Consider the following 16233-nt stretch of genomic DNA (forward strand, 5'->3'; position numbering starts at 1 on the left):
TGCTGCCCTGCTATTGGCTGAACCGCAGCCTCCTCGTGTGTTGCAAGCGTTTTTCTCCAGCTCCTGTCTGCCGGCATCTTATTTCATCCCACAATGCATCATTCACAGTATACACCACTGACTGTGGGCTAAAAGGAAACGAGACCTTGGCAGTGGGATGGTATCGTTTGGTTGTGTTCGGGGTTTTTTCATCTATCAGCGTCACAGCTGTTAAGACACTGGAGATTTCAATACTAAACATGTTGGTGTCTTCTTATGGCTATAGCTGCAGTTTTTCTTCCATTGCTTTTTAGGTAATATGTATCTTTTAAATTACTCTTAAGAGCTTTGGTCATGAAATACATTATTTTGTTTAATAAATGGACCAATCCAGATCCAACAGATGGTTGTATACCAAGTCTGGTTCTGCTCAAGGTTTCCACCTGTTCTAAGGAAGTTTTTGGTTGTAAATTATTCTTCAAAGGCAGCTGTCTTGACCTTATCCATATGTATAGTCCTGGAGTAACTTCTGGTGTTGACTCACTACATATCAAAAATGTTGTTTTCTGTGTATTTTACACAAGTGTTTCAATGATGTTTCAAATAACAACAAACTCAAATGTCCTTGTTCGAACGTGTTTTATTGAAAATGCTAAGAGAGAAAAAGTAAGATTAAGCAAAGTTAAACATACAAACTACTCCCAAATAAAACCCCTTCCCAACCTCCCCAATTTTTAATTCCTTCATACCAGGCATCTACGACTCCATCCTTTGATCCAACTTCCTGGTCCTCAGTTTCGTTTTTCTTGTAAAATAAAGCCATTACCACTGAAAAACTTTAAAAGGTTGGCAGGGCGGGGGCCTAATAGAAAAAAAAAGTTGCTCTGGGAATCCTTTTAATTAGTTCTGTAATCAAACTCATTTGAATCCTGGAAAACTGATCCCGTTCCGAGCATCCATCCTTGCCTATCCCTTTCCTAATCGATCCACTCATCCAGCTCCAAGGATTGGGATCCACTGAGCCACTCCTCCAATCAAAACCTTGAAATACCAGGAAGAAAATCAGAGGCAGACCGTTAGAATAAAATGTCAAGCTTTTTGGGCCTAATTTGTTTTTCCATTTCAGCACTCATGTCAGATCAAGTAAAAAAATGCCAACCACAAAAAAAAAAAAAACACTCCCTATAGTTAAAACATTTTAAGTACAAAGTGGAAAGCTATGCAACAGAAGTAGTGATTCAGATTTTTACATTTGACAGCAAAGATATTACAGTTACATCACAACACTTGATCTAGGACTGCTTATTCTGACACAAGCCAGAGTAGCATGTTAAATGGTATATATAACAAAGTATAGCACATATGGCTTTGTTAAAAACATGCATGATATGGCAGTCCTATCAAAACGTTCAATTTATGGAATATGAAGCGTACCATTGCCTCGACCTGATTGCTCCTCAATAAGATGTCCTATCCTGACCATACAAATGAAATGTGCTCCACAATCGTTTTATTCCAAATCACTTTAATCCTTCTCTTCTGATGTCTAAAGGAAGACACAAGGGTAAAATACAGTTAAGCATTGGGCTCCGTGTCCAACCAGCCCACCCCACATATCCAATGATAGAAACTGCTTTTTTTTTTTTTTTTTAAATTAACAAAACAGAACTCAATTTTCAATACTTGCAAAAACATTGAGTGCAGGTTATAACAGCTCAACATTTTTGAAGTTCAGCACAGCACAATTTCTATGGTGGCAAAAAAATTGAGACAGAGAGAAGAGGAGAGAGGGAGAAAACAAACATACAAAGCAGCTGGAAAGGGGTAGGGGGAACGTTGGAAAAGGATGAGTGGGGGTACTTCTACATACCAAGATCATCCACAAGGACATCAGGACAATGAAATGCAAAAATTAAAATCATTTGGTGACATCTGGAGGAACTCAAAAGGTAAAAACAGGAGGGAGTACATCAAAAGGGCAACACATCAATGGTAGAAAGAGTTTAGGAACGGGAGCGAGAGCGGCTGTGACGAGGTGAGTAGCGGGGAGATCCTCTGCCACGGCCACGGGAGTTGCTGCGGCTTCGACTGGCGCTGCGACTGCGGCTCCTGCTGCGGCTGCCTCGGCTTCTGGAGCGTGATCTTCCGTAACTTGGGCTGCGGGGACCATCTAATTTCACACGAATGTAAGCGGTCTCTCCCTGGCGGACACAAGAGAACTTGACATTGAAAAGACAACATCCTTCCTAACGTGGAAATACCATTGATGGAAATGAGGGGGCCAGGTGTGCAAACATGTAGCATTTCCTGAAGTACTCACCTCTACACAGCAAAGACACATTATCCATTGACATTCGATCAAATCAGTGCACATACCTCATGTGAGCGGAATTTGGTGTTGTCCAGCTTTCGGACGGCATAGGTCATGTCTTCTTTGCGCACAAATTCTACAACTCCAGTTCCATCTCTGAAAACGTCAGCGTAGCATACGTCGCCTGCTTCACGCATGTGGTCCTTCAGGTCCTGCCAGCTGCCACTCTGCGGGAGCCCTGAAATATAAAGTGGAATTTAGATTAGCTGGTAAGTTGTGAACTATCCAGTTTATTCATTCATGTATTTATTTTATGTAGTGTGCATTAAAGGAACAGCCAAGTATTATAGTGTAACATTACATATTGCTGATAAGACAACACCAGGACAAGATGGATTTTTGTGTGTACATTTAGATCAACTGGTAATATATCCCACCTACATCATTGCCCTTCTGCAAACTGTAAATTAACAAATTAAGAAAAGCTTTATCTCCAAATGAAATACTTCTACAAACATCAATTATTGGCACAAATTCAAGCTAAATGTGATGGATGAAGGAATGGTCAACAAGTCTTTACATTACAATAAAAACATGATATATGTTATGCTATATGTGCAAGTGCCCAGCTTTAAAAATGGTCCACAACTAACAGAGAAAAGTACATTTCAAATACTCTGAAGATGCACATTATGTATTCAAGGGAAACAATCATTCACACAACCCAAATAAATAGTTAACTGGACTTCTTACTTACCTGACACAATGACCCTGTACTCAGAGCGTCTGGATGGAGGCCCATATCTGCCTCTGGGAGCTCCACCGATCCCACCGAAGCCTCCTCTTGAACCTCTGCCGCTCCGTGGAAACTCTACCCGCAGTCTGTAGCCGTCATAGTCGTAACCATCACGCCCATAGACTGCATCGTCTGCATCCCTAGAACAGACAAGGGCACGCTTTACACTTTTACGCATGGAGGCAGATGAGCTGTAACATATAACACACGCACAGAGAGAATACAGCCACGGACAGTCAGCCATGTTAGCAGGTAGCGTGATCTGCTTTAGAGTTGCTAATCCGTCTTGCAGACAAGCTTGCACAAATGTCAGAAAAATGCAAGACATTTTTTTTTTTTTTTTTTGGGGGGGGGGGGGAATGATGCACATTGACACAAAATAAGAATGGCAAGTAGTGTTCCTAGTGGCACAACATACTGTTATTTACAAGGCAGGCAGACACACGGCAGAGTGGGCGTTCTTGTTATGCACAGGGAAATAAGTTACCGTTAAGGACGCACTGCAGAAATTAACAAGATTGGTGTTATTCTAAAAATCAGTAAGACATGCCACTACTACAGACGTACGCCTCTAATTTTAACGAATAAGCAGCCACAACACGTTTCTTTACGAGTTACACTGGAGGTCCAGGTAGTAGTCTGAGCCCGCGCGTAATGGGTCAAGCGTGCCACTTGGTGAGCCTCACAATAGGGCTGATTTCGGCCTAACAGGCTAGCGGCTAGCTGGTACCTCACCTGGGGTCTTCGAACTCAATGAAGGCAAAAGGTGGCCCTCCTCTCCGGTTCTTCAGGTCAATGTCTCTAATCGTCCCGTATTTGTAGAATACATCTTCCACGTCTTTTGTGCGAATATCAGGAGGAAGATTCCCCACATATATCCGACAATCGTTGTTTCCAGCGGGGCCTCGCACAACACCAGACATTGCTGCAAAAGGCTCGCTAGCTTCCTAAATTAACGCTTTGCTTTTTTTTATTTGTCCAAGACACCGGCTGATACTGGCTAAGCAACACAAGAAAGTAAGCCGCCGAGTGCCTGCAAGTCGCAAGACAAGTCCAAGACAAAATAAGTGAAATACGCGCCGGTTTACTCAGAACATTTGGTAGGCAGACAAATACTCCCCCGGCAAAGCGCCCCCTACCTCTCTTTTCTCCAGGAACCGCGCTCCTTCACTGAGGCGTTCATGAAAACCGGAAACACTGCAGTCGGAGCTGACCATTAGACGAATCCGCCTTACAAAGTAGTCCGCCGATTCAGCAGGTGTAGTGGTGGCAGTCAAACCCTTTTTGTTCATGTTTTCTGCGTAATAACCGCATACAAAAAAAAAGAGGATGGTCCATTAAACATAACATGTATCTTTGATTTAAAAAAAAGAAATAGGGAAAATGTACCAAATAAATATAATTTTGCATGTGCTCCTGGACGATAGTCACCAGATTAGGGGAACATCAAAGACAAAAAGGAGAAGAAGAAAATAACACCTGTTTTCATATTACGTCTGTTTATTTTCTTAAGGTATTTTATTTATGAGAATTAACAGTTGCAGTTTCATTATCAATCACCTTTGTCAATTCAACATTTACAGTAAAATATGCTGGTAGCCTACTTCAATAAAAAGATTGTTCTGGAAAATCTACAACTATAGCCTAAATATGACACTTAAAAAAAAAAATAGCCTACAGGATTTGAAGATTAGCATCAAGTCTTTTTCATCCTACATATCCAGGGAATAAACTGTATGTTGTAATAGGTCACTGAAATATTACTTGTTTGAATATTTTCCATAAGATAAACAGGATAATAACCTTTACATTTCAAGTATATAAAATAACATCAAAATGTTCACACCAGGCTGAATGATTTTATTGTTTTAATGCTAACATTTTCACATCTCTAATGAAAACTCTATTAAAGGTTTCTATTCAGAATGACCACATAAACATAAACAACATAAAAATCACATTGTGTTGTGGGTTGCCGTTGTGTCGACTTTACTCAGGTGCAGCAGACACTTGGAGAATAAGCTTGACGCTAATCGTTTTTGCAATAATTGTGATTGTGCATGGGTCACCTCCATTTCTCTGCTTCTTGGTTATTGAGAACCTGTTAAAGACAATTGACAGTGATAATCTGGAGGACATCAAGCAATAGTTTAAATTAAACCAGGCATTTGATATAGACTACTGGCTTCATTTAATGTATTTAATGTATTAGCTGACATCACGTTAGCTAAGAAGAAAATTCCAACTAACACTATTTTAACCCAGAAGTAAATTCCTAGTTAACTTTATATGGGCTGAAATGATCACCCTTTTTATTGAATCGTGTAATTCTATCAAGGTTTAAGCCCCTTGAAGTGGCTTGAAATGGAAGTGGCCCACTTCCTAGATAAAATATTAGTATATCGACTAAGTGGTGTAATGCTTAAGTTAGCTGTTGTCTAACTGTAAGCTAGGTTAATGTGTTATAAAATATGTCTTCTTAACTTTAATATGGCCCAAAGTTCCTCCGGATTTTCAACAGCCATTATGTTTCAGTTGCTTTTCTTCAAAACCCTTGGCACTGTGCAAATATGATACGTTCGCAAAAATTCAGTAACAATTAACTGTGCTGCCATTACACACTTGTACAACCAGAGTTCATTTTACATACAGAACATGACATGTGGCTTATTTTATCACAAGTATTAAATGGTTGAAAGCTTTAGATATGTCACTAGAACAAGAGCATAAAGTAACAGAATCATGACTGAATCCTTGAATACCTTAATTGTCTACATTACAATTCATTCTTGTTGTGGTAGCCTACTGGGAGAACACAATGCTACATGAAAGGTGCTAATCTTAAAACTAATCAGTATGCATGGCAGGAACCATAGACGTGCTGGCCAGCCTCGCCGTAGTGATCGCCAACAGTGTATTTCCCCTGACATGCCAGACTGTTAGCCTGTAAAAAAAACAAAAGAGGAAACATTTATTGGTGGGAACATCTAGGATCACATCAAATAATTCATATGTAGAAAATAAATGGTTGACTGGCCTCTGCTCTCTTGATGAACTGCTCTGTGGCAGATTTCTCATTCTCTTTGTGTCCTCTCCAGGATCTAAGTGCAGATGCCTGCAGGGCTCGGCCATAGGAGAACGTCAGGATCCAGGGTTTGGCTAGAGGGCAGTTGTTGATGGCATTGAGGTGGACAGAGGCTTCTTCCTCACTCTGCCCACCTGAAAGAAAAGCCACTCCTGCAGGTAAAGAAACATATTTCATTTCATTTCTGCACAATTCATACACAACTGTAAAAATCTCTAGACACCACAGCCCTCTGGCTTACCTGTAACTGCTGGGGGAACAGTACGACGCAAGGCTGTGATTGTAGCCATAGCGACCTCCTCTGGGCTGTATTTGGTGGGGCAGCTGTGTCCGGCAGTGACCATGTTGGGTTTGAGTAGAGTGCCTTCCAGGTACACATGGTGGTCCGACATGGCCTTGTACACTGCAGACAGGACCTGAAACACATAGAGCTTTTCACTAGAGAGTCCGGAGAACTACATCGATCTTCTTCTGTTTGACTTTTGTTCTTTTATGCAACCCACTTTCTCAGTGATGTACTGGCTGCGTTTCAGGTCATGATCTCCATCAGGCAAAATCTCAGGCTCTATGATGGGCACAATGCCATGCTGGTCAGGAAAATACAGGATCATGAGACGTATAAAGATGTATAGAAGAGCCATTTCATTATACAATATTAAGTGCTGAGTTCTGACCTGTTGGCAAATACTGGAGTAGCGTGCAAGTACATTTGCATTTTCGGCGATTCCCAGTTTAGATGGATTGGCATCACTAATTTTGAGGACACAGCGCCACTTTGCAAAGACGGCTCCATCCTTTTTATACTGAGCACAGCGTTCTGATAAACCATCTAGACCTGTGGAAGAGATAGAAAAACCCTCCATATATTTCCTTTTTATATGCATTCATGCTTCATAATCTGAGGTCGTTTTAGTCTGACCCTGTGTGGTGGTTTCTCCAGAAGTTCCTGCAAGGGGCACAACACCTTTGTCAACCTAATGAACAGGGAATAGAGAAGTTAAATAGTTCATGCTAAATCGTATGCACAACGTAAAATCTGTCCAGAGCATTTATATTCAGATGCGGATGTGATTAGAAAACATAGTACAGGTTGATACAGATTCATACTAAATGGACACACCTTGACGCCAACCATGATGCCCCTGTCCCTGATCATTTTTACAAAGGGAACACCGTTATCAGTGTGTTGGTACAGCGTCTCATGGAAGAATATGACTCCTCCAATGCAACCATTGATGCGGTCGTCTGCACTGAAAAGAATCTGACGGAACTGTCTGCGGTTCTCCTCTGTGTTCTCCACGCCGACCTGTGCAAGCCGCTTAGCCATGCTGCCTGCAGGTAACATATTTCATACCAGGTGTTATTAACTATTGGGCTTTATTCATTGAATATCAATGACTTAGATTTTTCTATAGTTTAAAGAAATAACGGAATGGTTACAGACCCACAGACTCGTCTGCAGCCAGGATGCCCTTCCCTGGAGAAACTATGCGTAGAGCAGTCTCATGCAGCTCCCTCTTCTGGGCCTCCGAGAGTGTAGGAAAGTGATGCGTCATCCTGAGCGGCTGATTCCCTTCACCCTCTGGCAAGAGAAAAAGTGACCTTATGATTGTATTATTCACATTTTAAAAGAACAGTTATATATCCAAGACATTTAACGAGACATACGTTATATGTTAAATCAATATTCTAAGTGTCTCTTCCTCTCACATTCCTAATAGGTACTTAATAGGTAGTTCAGCCAGTTAAGTGTATTGATGGGTGTAAGTAACAACAGTCAAGTAGAAGCCGAACCTGCTGAATAATAAGCTCTACTGATGCAGTTCTTAAACATGGAACCTCGTCAAGTGCCTGAATGAACATACACCACAAAACTAAGCAGATGCAAAGATATAAAAAAGACCAGCTTGATTGGGTTAAAGTGATATAAGCCCTCATATTTAACAAATACCACCAGGAGTCTAAAGGAAAGATATCAAAGTATTTTGTCATTCCCAGGGGTGAAATCCAAGTGTTTAGAATAACACACAAAAAAAAAAACAGACAAATGAGGTCGTAAACAGTTGCATGACAGATCTGAAAATACAAAATCACAGATGTGTAAATTCAGCCAAAAACATTATGTATTGCAAAAGTGGGAGTGAAGTTTAGAGTTATTTCAAATGATCTACTAAAATCTACTTTACACACTCGTTTAAGAATGACCAATTTTCCACTTCAAAGTTCTCTTTACATCAAGCTGCAGGTTCACAGATAATAGCTGGACACTTTGTATTTATCGTACGTTTGCTATAGCTAAAGTCAGTTATGTAACCTTATTAGATTAAAAAATATGAAGGTGAAGGTTCTTACCTGCCTGAATGAGTCTGTCTCACTGATGAGATGTTCACTGGCAGGGACTCTCTCTCAGCTCTGGTTTGTATCCAGCTCCAACTATGTCACACCTCATACGCCCCCACCCCTGGGCGGTGCTTGTCAAACTCCCACCTTTGTCCCAAATAAATAAAACAATTTTTAATGAATCATTGTTCTATTTAAATATCGTTTTTTGTGTCCTGAGGATGCTTCTATTTCATACTGATATGGTTACTTTTTAATTAATCACTCATCTTCTATAGTGTTGGTGTAACATGGAAAACCTGTGTCCTCCTTATTATTAGTCTTACCTCCAAACTGTATAATTTTACCCATTCCGGTCCCATTTAATATTCGGGCCAATTGTGAAATATTAATGTATTCTGTCTGCTCCTTCGTATCCCTATAGTAACCTAATTTGAGCGTTTAACAATACCCCAAGGAAAGCTATTTTTGTCATAATTAGTTTAATCGTGCCCTAAGGAAATTTTCCAGTCTCCTGGTAATTCGGTCCTTAACCTAAATACACAGGGGAGCTTCAGTCTTAGGTGCAACTCATGCAATTGGTGGCTTCCTTTTGTTAGCTTTAAACTGTAAAAACTGTGATGCATCTCTTTAGAAATAGGAATCTCATGAAGCCCAAAAACGAGGCTGGCTTCCTAATTGAACATTATGAAAAAGGAATGTTCTCCTCTTTTCCCTTTATGTGTCATGTATGTGCTGTTAGCCAATAGCTTACGGATATTTAGATGTATTCTTAGACTGTATAATACATATTTTTGGTTAAATTTACAGGAAAGTCAATTGATGCTTTTCTGTAAGCTAAAGAAAATTGTATCTTGTTTGATTCACACCTTTCCAGTGTATTGTGAAACACTTCCAATCAGGGCTAAACTTCTGTCTAATGGTGGTGATGTTAGCCTGTGTTAGAATCCTGATGTCAAAAGAGTCAAAGAGTTACCAAATATGTTGTGTTCACTTGACACTTCACTTGGCCTGCTGTCCCTTCATATTGTTCTCATTATCAATAATGGCACAACTGTATTTCATTTAGTGAGTTATCTAAATTGAAGGTATCTGACAATACTTTTCACTGCTTCTCGATTAATGATATTGATATGAAAATACTGGAGGGATATTTGGTCATACTTCTTTTTCAAGATTTTATTTTTGGGCTTTTTGTGCCTTTAATGGAGAGACAGGACAGTGGATAGAGTTGGAAATCAGGGAGCGACATGCGGGAAGGAGGCCACTGGTGGGATGTGAACCCGGGCCGCCTGCTTGAGACGACAGCCTCCATACATGGGGTGCATGCACTAACCACTGCGACACCAGCACCCCATTTAGTCATGCTTCTGGTTAAAACATATAAAGCTACTTCAAAACAGCTAATGTTAGCAATCAACCAATTACTATCTAACTTTACATTAGCCCAGAAGTAAATTCCTTGCAAACCAGCCTATAAGTGATTTTGTGTCTTTCTTGTGCTGCTGTTATATGGTGATTTGGTGAGGTGAAAAAGCTCCAGCAACACTTGTAGTATGAAGATCAACTTTATTAACAAATGAGACCGACGTGTTTCGACTTCTGGCCTTCATCAAGGTCATCAAGAAACACGTTGCAAACAACATTTAAATAGGGGAGGTAGGAAATTGAGAAAAAGATAACAAAATTTAAAAAAGTTAAAAATATACTTAACGATACATAATCAAATACATCCACATGTATTTATATATATCAGACAATAAGGCACCTGCAAAGGTTGACTGGTTAAGTTTGTTGGCCAGACCAATGAGCACCAACATGGAGGTGAGGGGCGTGTCCAACAAAGGCAAGGATGACACCACACCTGGTCAATACGTTTGAATCAAGGGAGGCATACAGTGATTTGGTAAAATGTATTAGGGCAGCTCAGCGTTATTTCCAGGGACTTCTCTCTTCATCATTGTGTGTCAGTGTGCCTCTGACAACAGATATGGGTCACTGGACTGCCTGTCATCACACAGGCACAACTCAGACATGATGGACCTGTCTAAGACAAGGGCCTGAGAGGGATCCAATGTCAGGAGGCAGCGGGAGGAGGAGGAGCTTGTGCACTCCCATTCAGGAGATACAGCTTTAAATAGATGCATGGCTTCAACAAGTATGGCAATTATACGTGACTGTCTCCACAGGGACATTTTTTTCCCCTCCTCTCTATTACCTAATTAAAAACATTTAATGATGATACTTTATATGGGCCTCAATTTTCTTTCCTATTAAGGCTGTCCTAGATGGGTTCACATCTTAACCTATAAATAGGTCGAGACAAGGCTGAAAGTTGGTCATAATGTATTCAAGATGCAACGTTTGTATGAAGACAATTTATGTTAGGGAGCAAATAGTTTCCTCTTCCTAGTTTTTCTAACCCTGGTGTCTCTGATCCTATAGATGATTCATGCAGGCTTAATGTTTGGAGTTTATTGCAATATATAAATGTGATAGATGATTGTAAGAAACTCTTTTTAAATAAGAAAACAAAAAAATAGGGATGTAATATGTGCCTTACTCTTATTTACAATATTTTCTTGTCAAACTATAGTTCTAAGTATTTCTCAGCAGGTAGTGTCATGCAACTCTCTTGTTTTTGATAAAATTCAATATAAATCAAAAAGCAGTTGTGTGAGGAAGGAAGGAAGTATTCTGTCTTACAAAACCAAAGTTTTATTTCTAAATCTAAGTACAAGAAACATACTTGATTCTGCTAAAAAAAATGTCATATACATATGTAAGCAAAATTAACCAAGTTGAACGAGAGTAGAAAACAAATCTGTTAATTTACAGAATAAGGAATCATTGTACAATATTAAATAAATACTTTGCAGCAGAGTATCTCATTTCCAGTCAGCTCTTATATTCCGACACAAAGTCAGAGAGTAGTCTTATGTTTCACATGTCTGCTCTGTGCCTGGGCTCAGGTCCATGTCGACCAGACTGGGAGACTGTTCAGTGGGAGTTGTGGGAGAGCGAAGGATTCTATCACAGTCAAAGTGATCTAAATACTCCAATGAAAGGCCTCTTATCGCTTTGGCTGCCCAGTCGGGATGAGTCCTGAGCTCCAGGATGACTTTGACAGGCTTCTTTTGAAGAATAAGAGAGTCGAATGAAGTGCCCCTGAAGAAGGCCTGCATCTTAAAACACTCCAGGTTACGAAGCCGGTTTGCTGGATTCTTGCACAATAACTGCATCAATAATAAAAGACAAAAAGATATGAAAAGATTTCATTCTGAGGGATGTAAAAGGTGGAAGAAAATCTAATGTACAAACCTCTGAGAGCAGAAAAGTCAGAGCAGAACTGGAGGTCTTGGGTATGGCATAAGGAAAATCGTTGACTTTGTTAAACATGCTTCTGTGGTCTGGCTCTGCAGGAACTGGAAACTGCAACATAAAAAAAAAACCACAATGACCAACTGTGGCTACAGAAAGTCATGTAGAGCTGTTAAATGTTGAGTTCATGTGCCTTCACCTCTCCTGTCACCAGTGAGAACAACAAAATGCCAAGAGACCACCAGTCAGCACCGTGGTTGTATGGACCACCCCTTAAAACTTCAGGAGCTGCTCACACAAAATGGGAAAGAAACAGCAGGTGAGGCTCTGATGTTTCTCTTATGTAACAGACAGCAGCTCAAACAGCTGCAAAAACACTTTCTCCAGGATTGTATTTTTTTATATTCCAGAGAGAAAAAAAAAACCCTCACCCATGTATTGGATCGTGCCACATATGGTGAACAATCTTCCTCCTCGTTTTAGCCGTCGGGAAAGTCCAAAGTCTGACAGGCGAAGGTGACCTGAATGGAATCACACACTGACACTGATGTACTGTGACACACGAAGACTGTGTTTTTTTTTAACAAGTCTTGAATTTCAAATGCCCTGCCTCCATTTGTTGTCCATCTTTTAGGAGGACTTTGCCTTTGAATATGTGTTAGTTTGTGTTCAATGGTGTTTTCACACATGCACAAAACTCCAGAAAATATCCTGCATTTACCGGGGTGAGCTGCATGCGTGAATGTAAATTGACAAAGTTCAACTTTCAAGGGGCTTTTTTTTTCTGCCAGCCCCCTAGTCGTGAACATAATAAAGCTGTTTGCCAGTATGTTCTTTTCCACCCATTGGTTGATAGATAGAGATAGATAGATAGATACTTTATTGATCCCAAGGGAAGTTCAAGATGCTGTGAATAAATTGTCATGACAGTGTCAGACTCTGGCGCGTCATCCGCCATCTTGAATTACCACAGTGTGTGATTTACATCATGTTGTGCCTCCTAAGACCCCCCCCCACCCCCAGAATAGACCAAGGAAGACTCACTATACAAATAAAAGAAACACAAATAAATTATAAAAAAAATATGGACCCATGCAGGCGTGTGGTGTTAAAATGTAAAATATCTAATCTCATCTAAAGACCACAGAATCTTAAAATGTTTTTACAGGCCTGAAATAGAAGAAAAAAAGATTACCACGATCACTTAAAAGAATGTTCTCCATCTGAAAAATAGAATATTTTTTTATTATTAAAAGCCATAACACAAAAATGTAAAATTATTAGATGAGATCTTAAATATTAAAAGTGATAAAGTGATACCTTTACGTCCCTGTGTGCTATCCCTAAGTCATGTAGGAATCCTGAGAACAAAAAACAACAACATCAAAAAGCAGCAAATGAGAATCTGTAGCATAAAACCCTGTTGAACACACCAGACAACTCCTCATATTGTCTTTGTCAATACTAACTTCAATGTCATGAACTGTCTCTAATGAGTACGTACCCAGTGCACTGCCCAACTCTGCAGCAAAGAGCTGAACCTCTTCTTCCTCAAACTTCCCCTTCAGTAACCAATAAGTATGCAAGTCTCCCACGTCGCAATAATCGCACACTACAGAGGACAAGACACATGCAGACTTCTGAAACAGCTACTGAGATAACACAAGGTCACAAAGCCATCAGGAAGACAAAATCATATATATGTGCGAAGCCCACGTTGCTGGGTAAAGGAAGATGGAAGGAAAAGGATAGATGGAAGTCAAATACACACATGCTTCTAAAAACTGCAGCCACACTGGACTTTACCCAGTACTCTCATTAGATGGCAGTGTGCCTCTTCAATATCCACTGCTGAGATTTGTAAAGATGACACAGCTTATATTACTATGAGTCAACAAGGGAAAAAACTTCTTTAGAAAGATGGAAGAGAGGATCAGACTTTACCAACATTAAACTTATTAACTACTACTATTTATATTTACTCACTAATGAAGAGATGCTGCTTTGTCTGCCAGCAGTCCTGCAGGTTGTGGATGAATGGATGTTTGAGCTGCCGCTGCAATTCAACGGTCGGCACACACGCACGCACGCAAACACACGCACGCACGCACGCACGCACGCACGCACACACACACACACACACACACACACACACACGCAGCTACATATAAGATCTGAAGAGACTCACCTGAAGACTCACTTTTATTCTCTTGCCTTCTCTGACATTTGAAAAATAAAGGATAAATAAAAAAATAAAATAAAAATACCTTAATTGATTTGCATCTCATTTTCATTGCTGGGCTCTGAACTCAAGGCGGCTTTTGATGCATAAGCATAAACCACAGACAGAGTCTTTCTCTCTTACACTTGAAGACATGAATAGATGACCTTCCTGTTCTCCTGGAACCAGCATATCTTCTGTGCATGGCAACATTTTCTACTGTTATACTGAAGTGACGTTTCATGGCCTAAGACTCAGTCTGCTTGGGATCAGCAGCTCAAGGACTCTGCCTTGAGCTGGCACAGGGCAGCTGTTCAGTGTCGCTCCACTGGGCTCAGCAGGGCCTCGTGGGTCAAGGCTCGACGACAGCTCACTTGCAGGTGAGCTTCTCTCCAAGGTCTTGCTCTAAAGAGTATGCCTGGCAACGTAACACGGCTTCATCTCAGCCTTTTCATTTGGGTTATATTTGCAGATTAAGCAATAATTCAAGTAACCATTGCAGCTAGTATCCATATGACCTGTGAAAAGAAAACTTGTACCTATTGTGCCCTTTCTGTAATGCTTTGTACTTTTCAAAATGATACCTGAATAATTACTTCTTCTTTGGTCTGCTCCAGAACTCCACGCTTCATAATCTCTGACTTTGGTAGAACCTGTGCAACAATGCAAATTTTAGAAAATAGTATGTGTTCTTATACATTGCTGTTATTCTTTAGTACCATTTTATTACATCTGAATTAACCTTAACAGCGTAGCTCTTCTCCTGAAAAAGATCCTTTACTTTCAAGATGGGTCCAAACGATCCTTTAGCTATGAATCCTTGGACCTTGGAGCACAGAAGTAGAGTTACATCAATGGCTACCCATCAATGAACAGTCTTATGTTTTGTTCCAGACTATACCTGGTAAAGGTCTGGTCCAGGAAACCTACGCTGTGGGAACTCGGGCAGAAAGACCGAGATGAAAGCCAGAGTATTCGTCTTGGTGGGCGACGTCTTCGAGTCTGCCTCAGGAGGCAGCGGGATATTGGAAGTGGGTGGTCTGCCATCAAGTCCCACAGCAGGTCGTGAAAACACAGCCGAGTGTCCTAGTCTGTGGTTGATTGAGACCAACTTGTTTGGGAGGAACCCAAGACTGTGACGACGCTGAGCAGCTGGTTCAATTCTCTAGAAAATACACCAAAAACAATGTTTTGTGATGAGGCCCTTCCAGGAGAGAAAATGGAAGATACCCTCCATAGATAACTTTTAGTGGAGAAAACACAAGTGCTCTCTAGGATTAACATCAAGAGGCCTTAAGGGCTGTTAAAAACATTCTATACCACATAGAGCTGGGGCCTTTTATCTTTCACCCTCACCTCAGACAGTTTTAGTATGCCACAGTGCAACTTTTTTTTTTGTGCCACTGCTTCAAATAAAAATGATTTCAAAGATACTTCAAGGTTGTGTTTTATTTTTTTTTAAATATCGAAGAAAAAACCGCAAAATGTTGAAATAGGACATTTGAGGCAGAGTGGAAGAGCACTGAACAGACTCAGACTTTCCTTTGTGCTGCTGGTCGAAAGGTTATTGATCGACCACAGCTTATCAATAAGTCTATTTTTGACATCACTGTATTGCATTCCTCAATAAGAGCATCTCAAGGGCTATATTTATATACAGGGAACTATTTCTGTTAGACATCAAGAGAAAAATAATTTAATCGTATTTAATGTTACGATGAACTCTTTAAAAACGCGATTAATTTGCTACTGTAGCAGATTTGTTTTTGCCATTAATTCAACCTTTGGCTTTTCCGAAAAGGAATATCTTGATGTGAATAAGTACATGAGTCTGACGTTAACAACTTACCTTGTAGTTTCTGCTGACGTCGTTGCCCATCAAAAACATTAATTATTTTAAACAAAAATGATCAAAAAAAAAAGGTGTCAGTTTTATCGCAGCCTCCTGGTTCGTCTCAGAAACGCGCAGTTTAGTCCCGCTGATCCGAGATCGTTTCTCATCCACGTGTTTGTGCGCTTTTTTTTTTTCTTCTTCTTGTTTACACCGGAGAGAAATGTTTCAGCGTGTTGGAGAGTCATCCGCAGCGATTCCGCTCCAGTTAGAGCTGTCACATTAAAGAGCAATCACCTCCAACTTCCTGTTACTCACAGCCCAGCCCCCCTTTTTGTTCTGCACAGAA

The 16233-nt window shown here is 40.3% G+C and overlaps 3 protein-coding genes across 4 annotated transcripts; all 3 read right to left on the reverse strand.

Moving 5' to 3' along the window:
- Positions 1–601: 601 nt before the first annotated feature.
- srsf1a (serine and arginine rich splicing factor 1a) lies at positions 602–4143 on the reverse strand. 2 transcript variants are annotated; one of them, XR_009674179.1, is made up of 5 exons: positions 3822–4143; positions 3048–3226; positions 2356–2528; positions 1414–2180; positions 602–1020 (listed from the first exon to the last, which is right to left on the reverse strand). XR_009674179.1 is itself a non-coding variant. In XM_061046634.1 (4 exons), the coding sequence occupies exons 1-4, from the start codon at positions 4007–4009 to the stop codon at positions 1983–1985; spliced, it is 738 nt and encodes a 245-aa protein (XP_060902617.1). In that variant the 5' UTR covers positions 4010–4143; the 3' UTR covers positions 602–1982. The 2 variants fall into 2 exon arrangements, 1 of the variants encoding a protein (XP_060902617.1); XM_061046634.1 differs by having other exon boundaries at positions 602–2180.
- A 780-nt stretch (positions 4144–4923) lies between these two features.
- aldoca (aldolase C, fructose-bisphosphate, a) lies at positions 4924–8630 on the reverse strand. Its single transcript, XM_061046636.1, has 9 exons — positions 8524–8630; positions 7616–7753; positions 7292–7503; positions 7091–7145; positions 6846–7006; positions 6675–6758; positions 6413–6587; positions 6124–6323; positions 4924–6030 (listed from the first exon to the last, which is right to left on the reverse strand). Exons 2-9 carry the CDS (start codon positions 7725–7727, stop codon positions 5938–5940), a joined length of 1092 nt encoding a protein of 363 aa, XP_060902619.1. The 5' UTR covers positions 7728–7753; positions 8524–8630; the 3' UTR covers positions 4924–5937.
- Positions 8631–10073: 1443 nt separating this feature from the next.
- rskra (ribosomal protein S6 kinase related a) lies at positions 10074–16157 on the reverse strand. Its single transcript, XM_061046637.1, has 12 exons — positions 15903–16157; positions 14955–15218; positions 14796–14879; positions 14638–14706; positions 13819–13888; positions 13337–13444; positions 13153–13193; positions 13028–13055; positions 12264–12353; positions 12032–12120; positions 11833–11943; positions 10074–11747 (listed from the first exon to the last, which is right to left on the reverse strand). Exons 1-12 carry the CDS (start codon positions 15939–15941, stop codon positions 11448–11450), a joined length of 1293 nt encoding a protein of 430 aa, XP_060902620.1. The 5' UTR covers positions 15942–16157; the 3' UTR covers positions 10074–11447.
- Between the last annotated feature and the right edge of the window lie 76 nt (positions 16158–16233).

Source organism: Labrus mixtus, chromosome 9, assembly GCF_963584025.1.
Source record: "Labrus mixtus chromosome 9, fLabMix1.1, whole genome shotgun sequence".
In the NCBI taxonomy this organism is placed as follows: Eukaryota; Metazoa; Chordata; class Actinopteri; order Labriformes; family Labridae; genus Labrus; species Labrus mixtus.

Coding starts and splice junctions, on each gene's coding strand:
- srsf1a (XM_061046634.1), bottom strand. CDS start 4,009: ATGTCTGGTGTTGTGCGAGGCCCCGCTGGAAACAACGATTGTCGGATA. Junction 3,227..3,821: donor ATTGAGTTCGAAGACCCCAG/GTGAGGTACCAG, acceptor TGTCTGTTCTAG/GGATGCAGACGATGCAGTCT. Junction 2,181..2,355: donor CCAAATTCCGCTCACATGAG/GTATGTGCACTG, acceptor TGTGTCCGCCAG/GGAGAGACCGCTTACATTCG.
- aldoca (XM_061046636.1), bottom strand. CDS start 7,727: ATGACGCATCACTTTCCTACACTCTCGGAGGCCCAGAAGAGGGAGCTG. Junction 7,146..7,291: donor GCATCATGGTTGGCGTCAAG/GTGTGTCCATTT, acceptor CCTGTTCATTAG/GTTGACAAAGGTGTTGTGCC. Junction 6,324..6,412: donor TGTTCCCCCAGCAGTTACAG/GTAAGCCAGAGG, acceptor CTTTACCTGCAG/GAGTGGCTTTTCTTTCAGGT.
- rskra (XM_061046637.1), bottom strand. CDS start 15,941: ATGTTTTTGATGGGCAACGACGTCAGCAGAAACTACAAG. Junction 14,880..14,954: donor CTGGACCAGACCTTTACCAG/GTATAGTCTGGA, acceptor CTGTGCTCCAAG/GTCCAAGGATTCATAGCTAA. Junction 12,121..12,263: donor TGGCACGATCCAATACATGG/GTGAGGGTTTTT, acceptor TTGTGTGAGCAG/CTCCTGAAGTTTTAAGGGGT.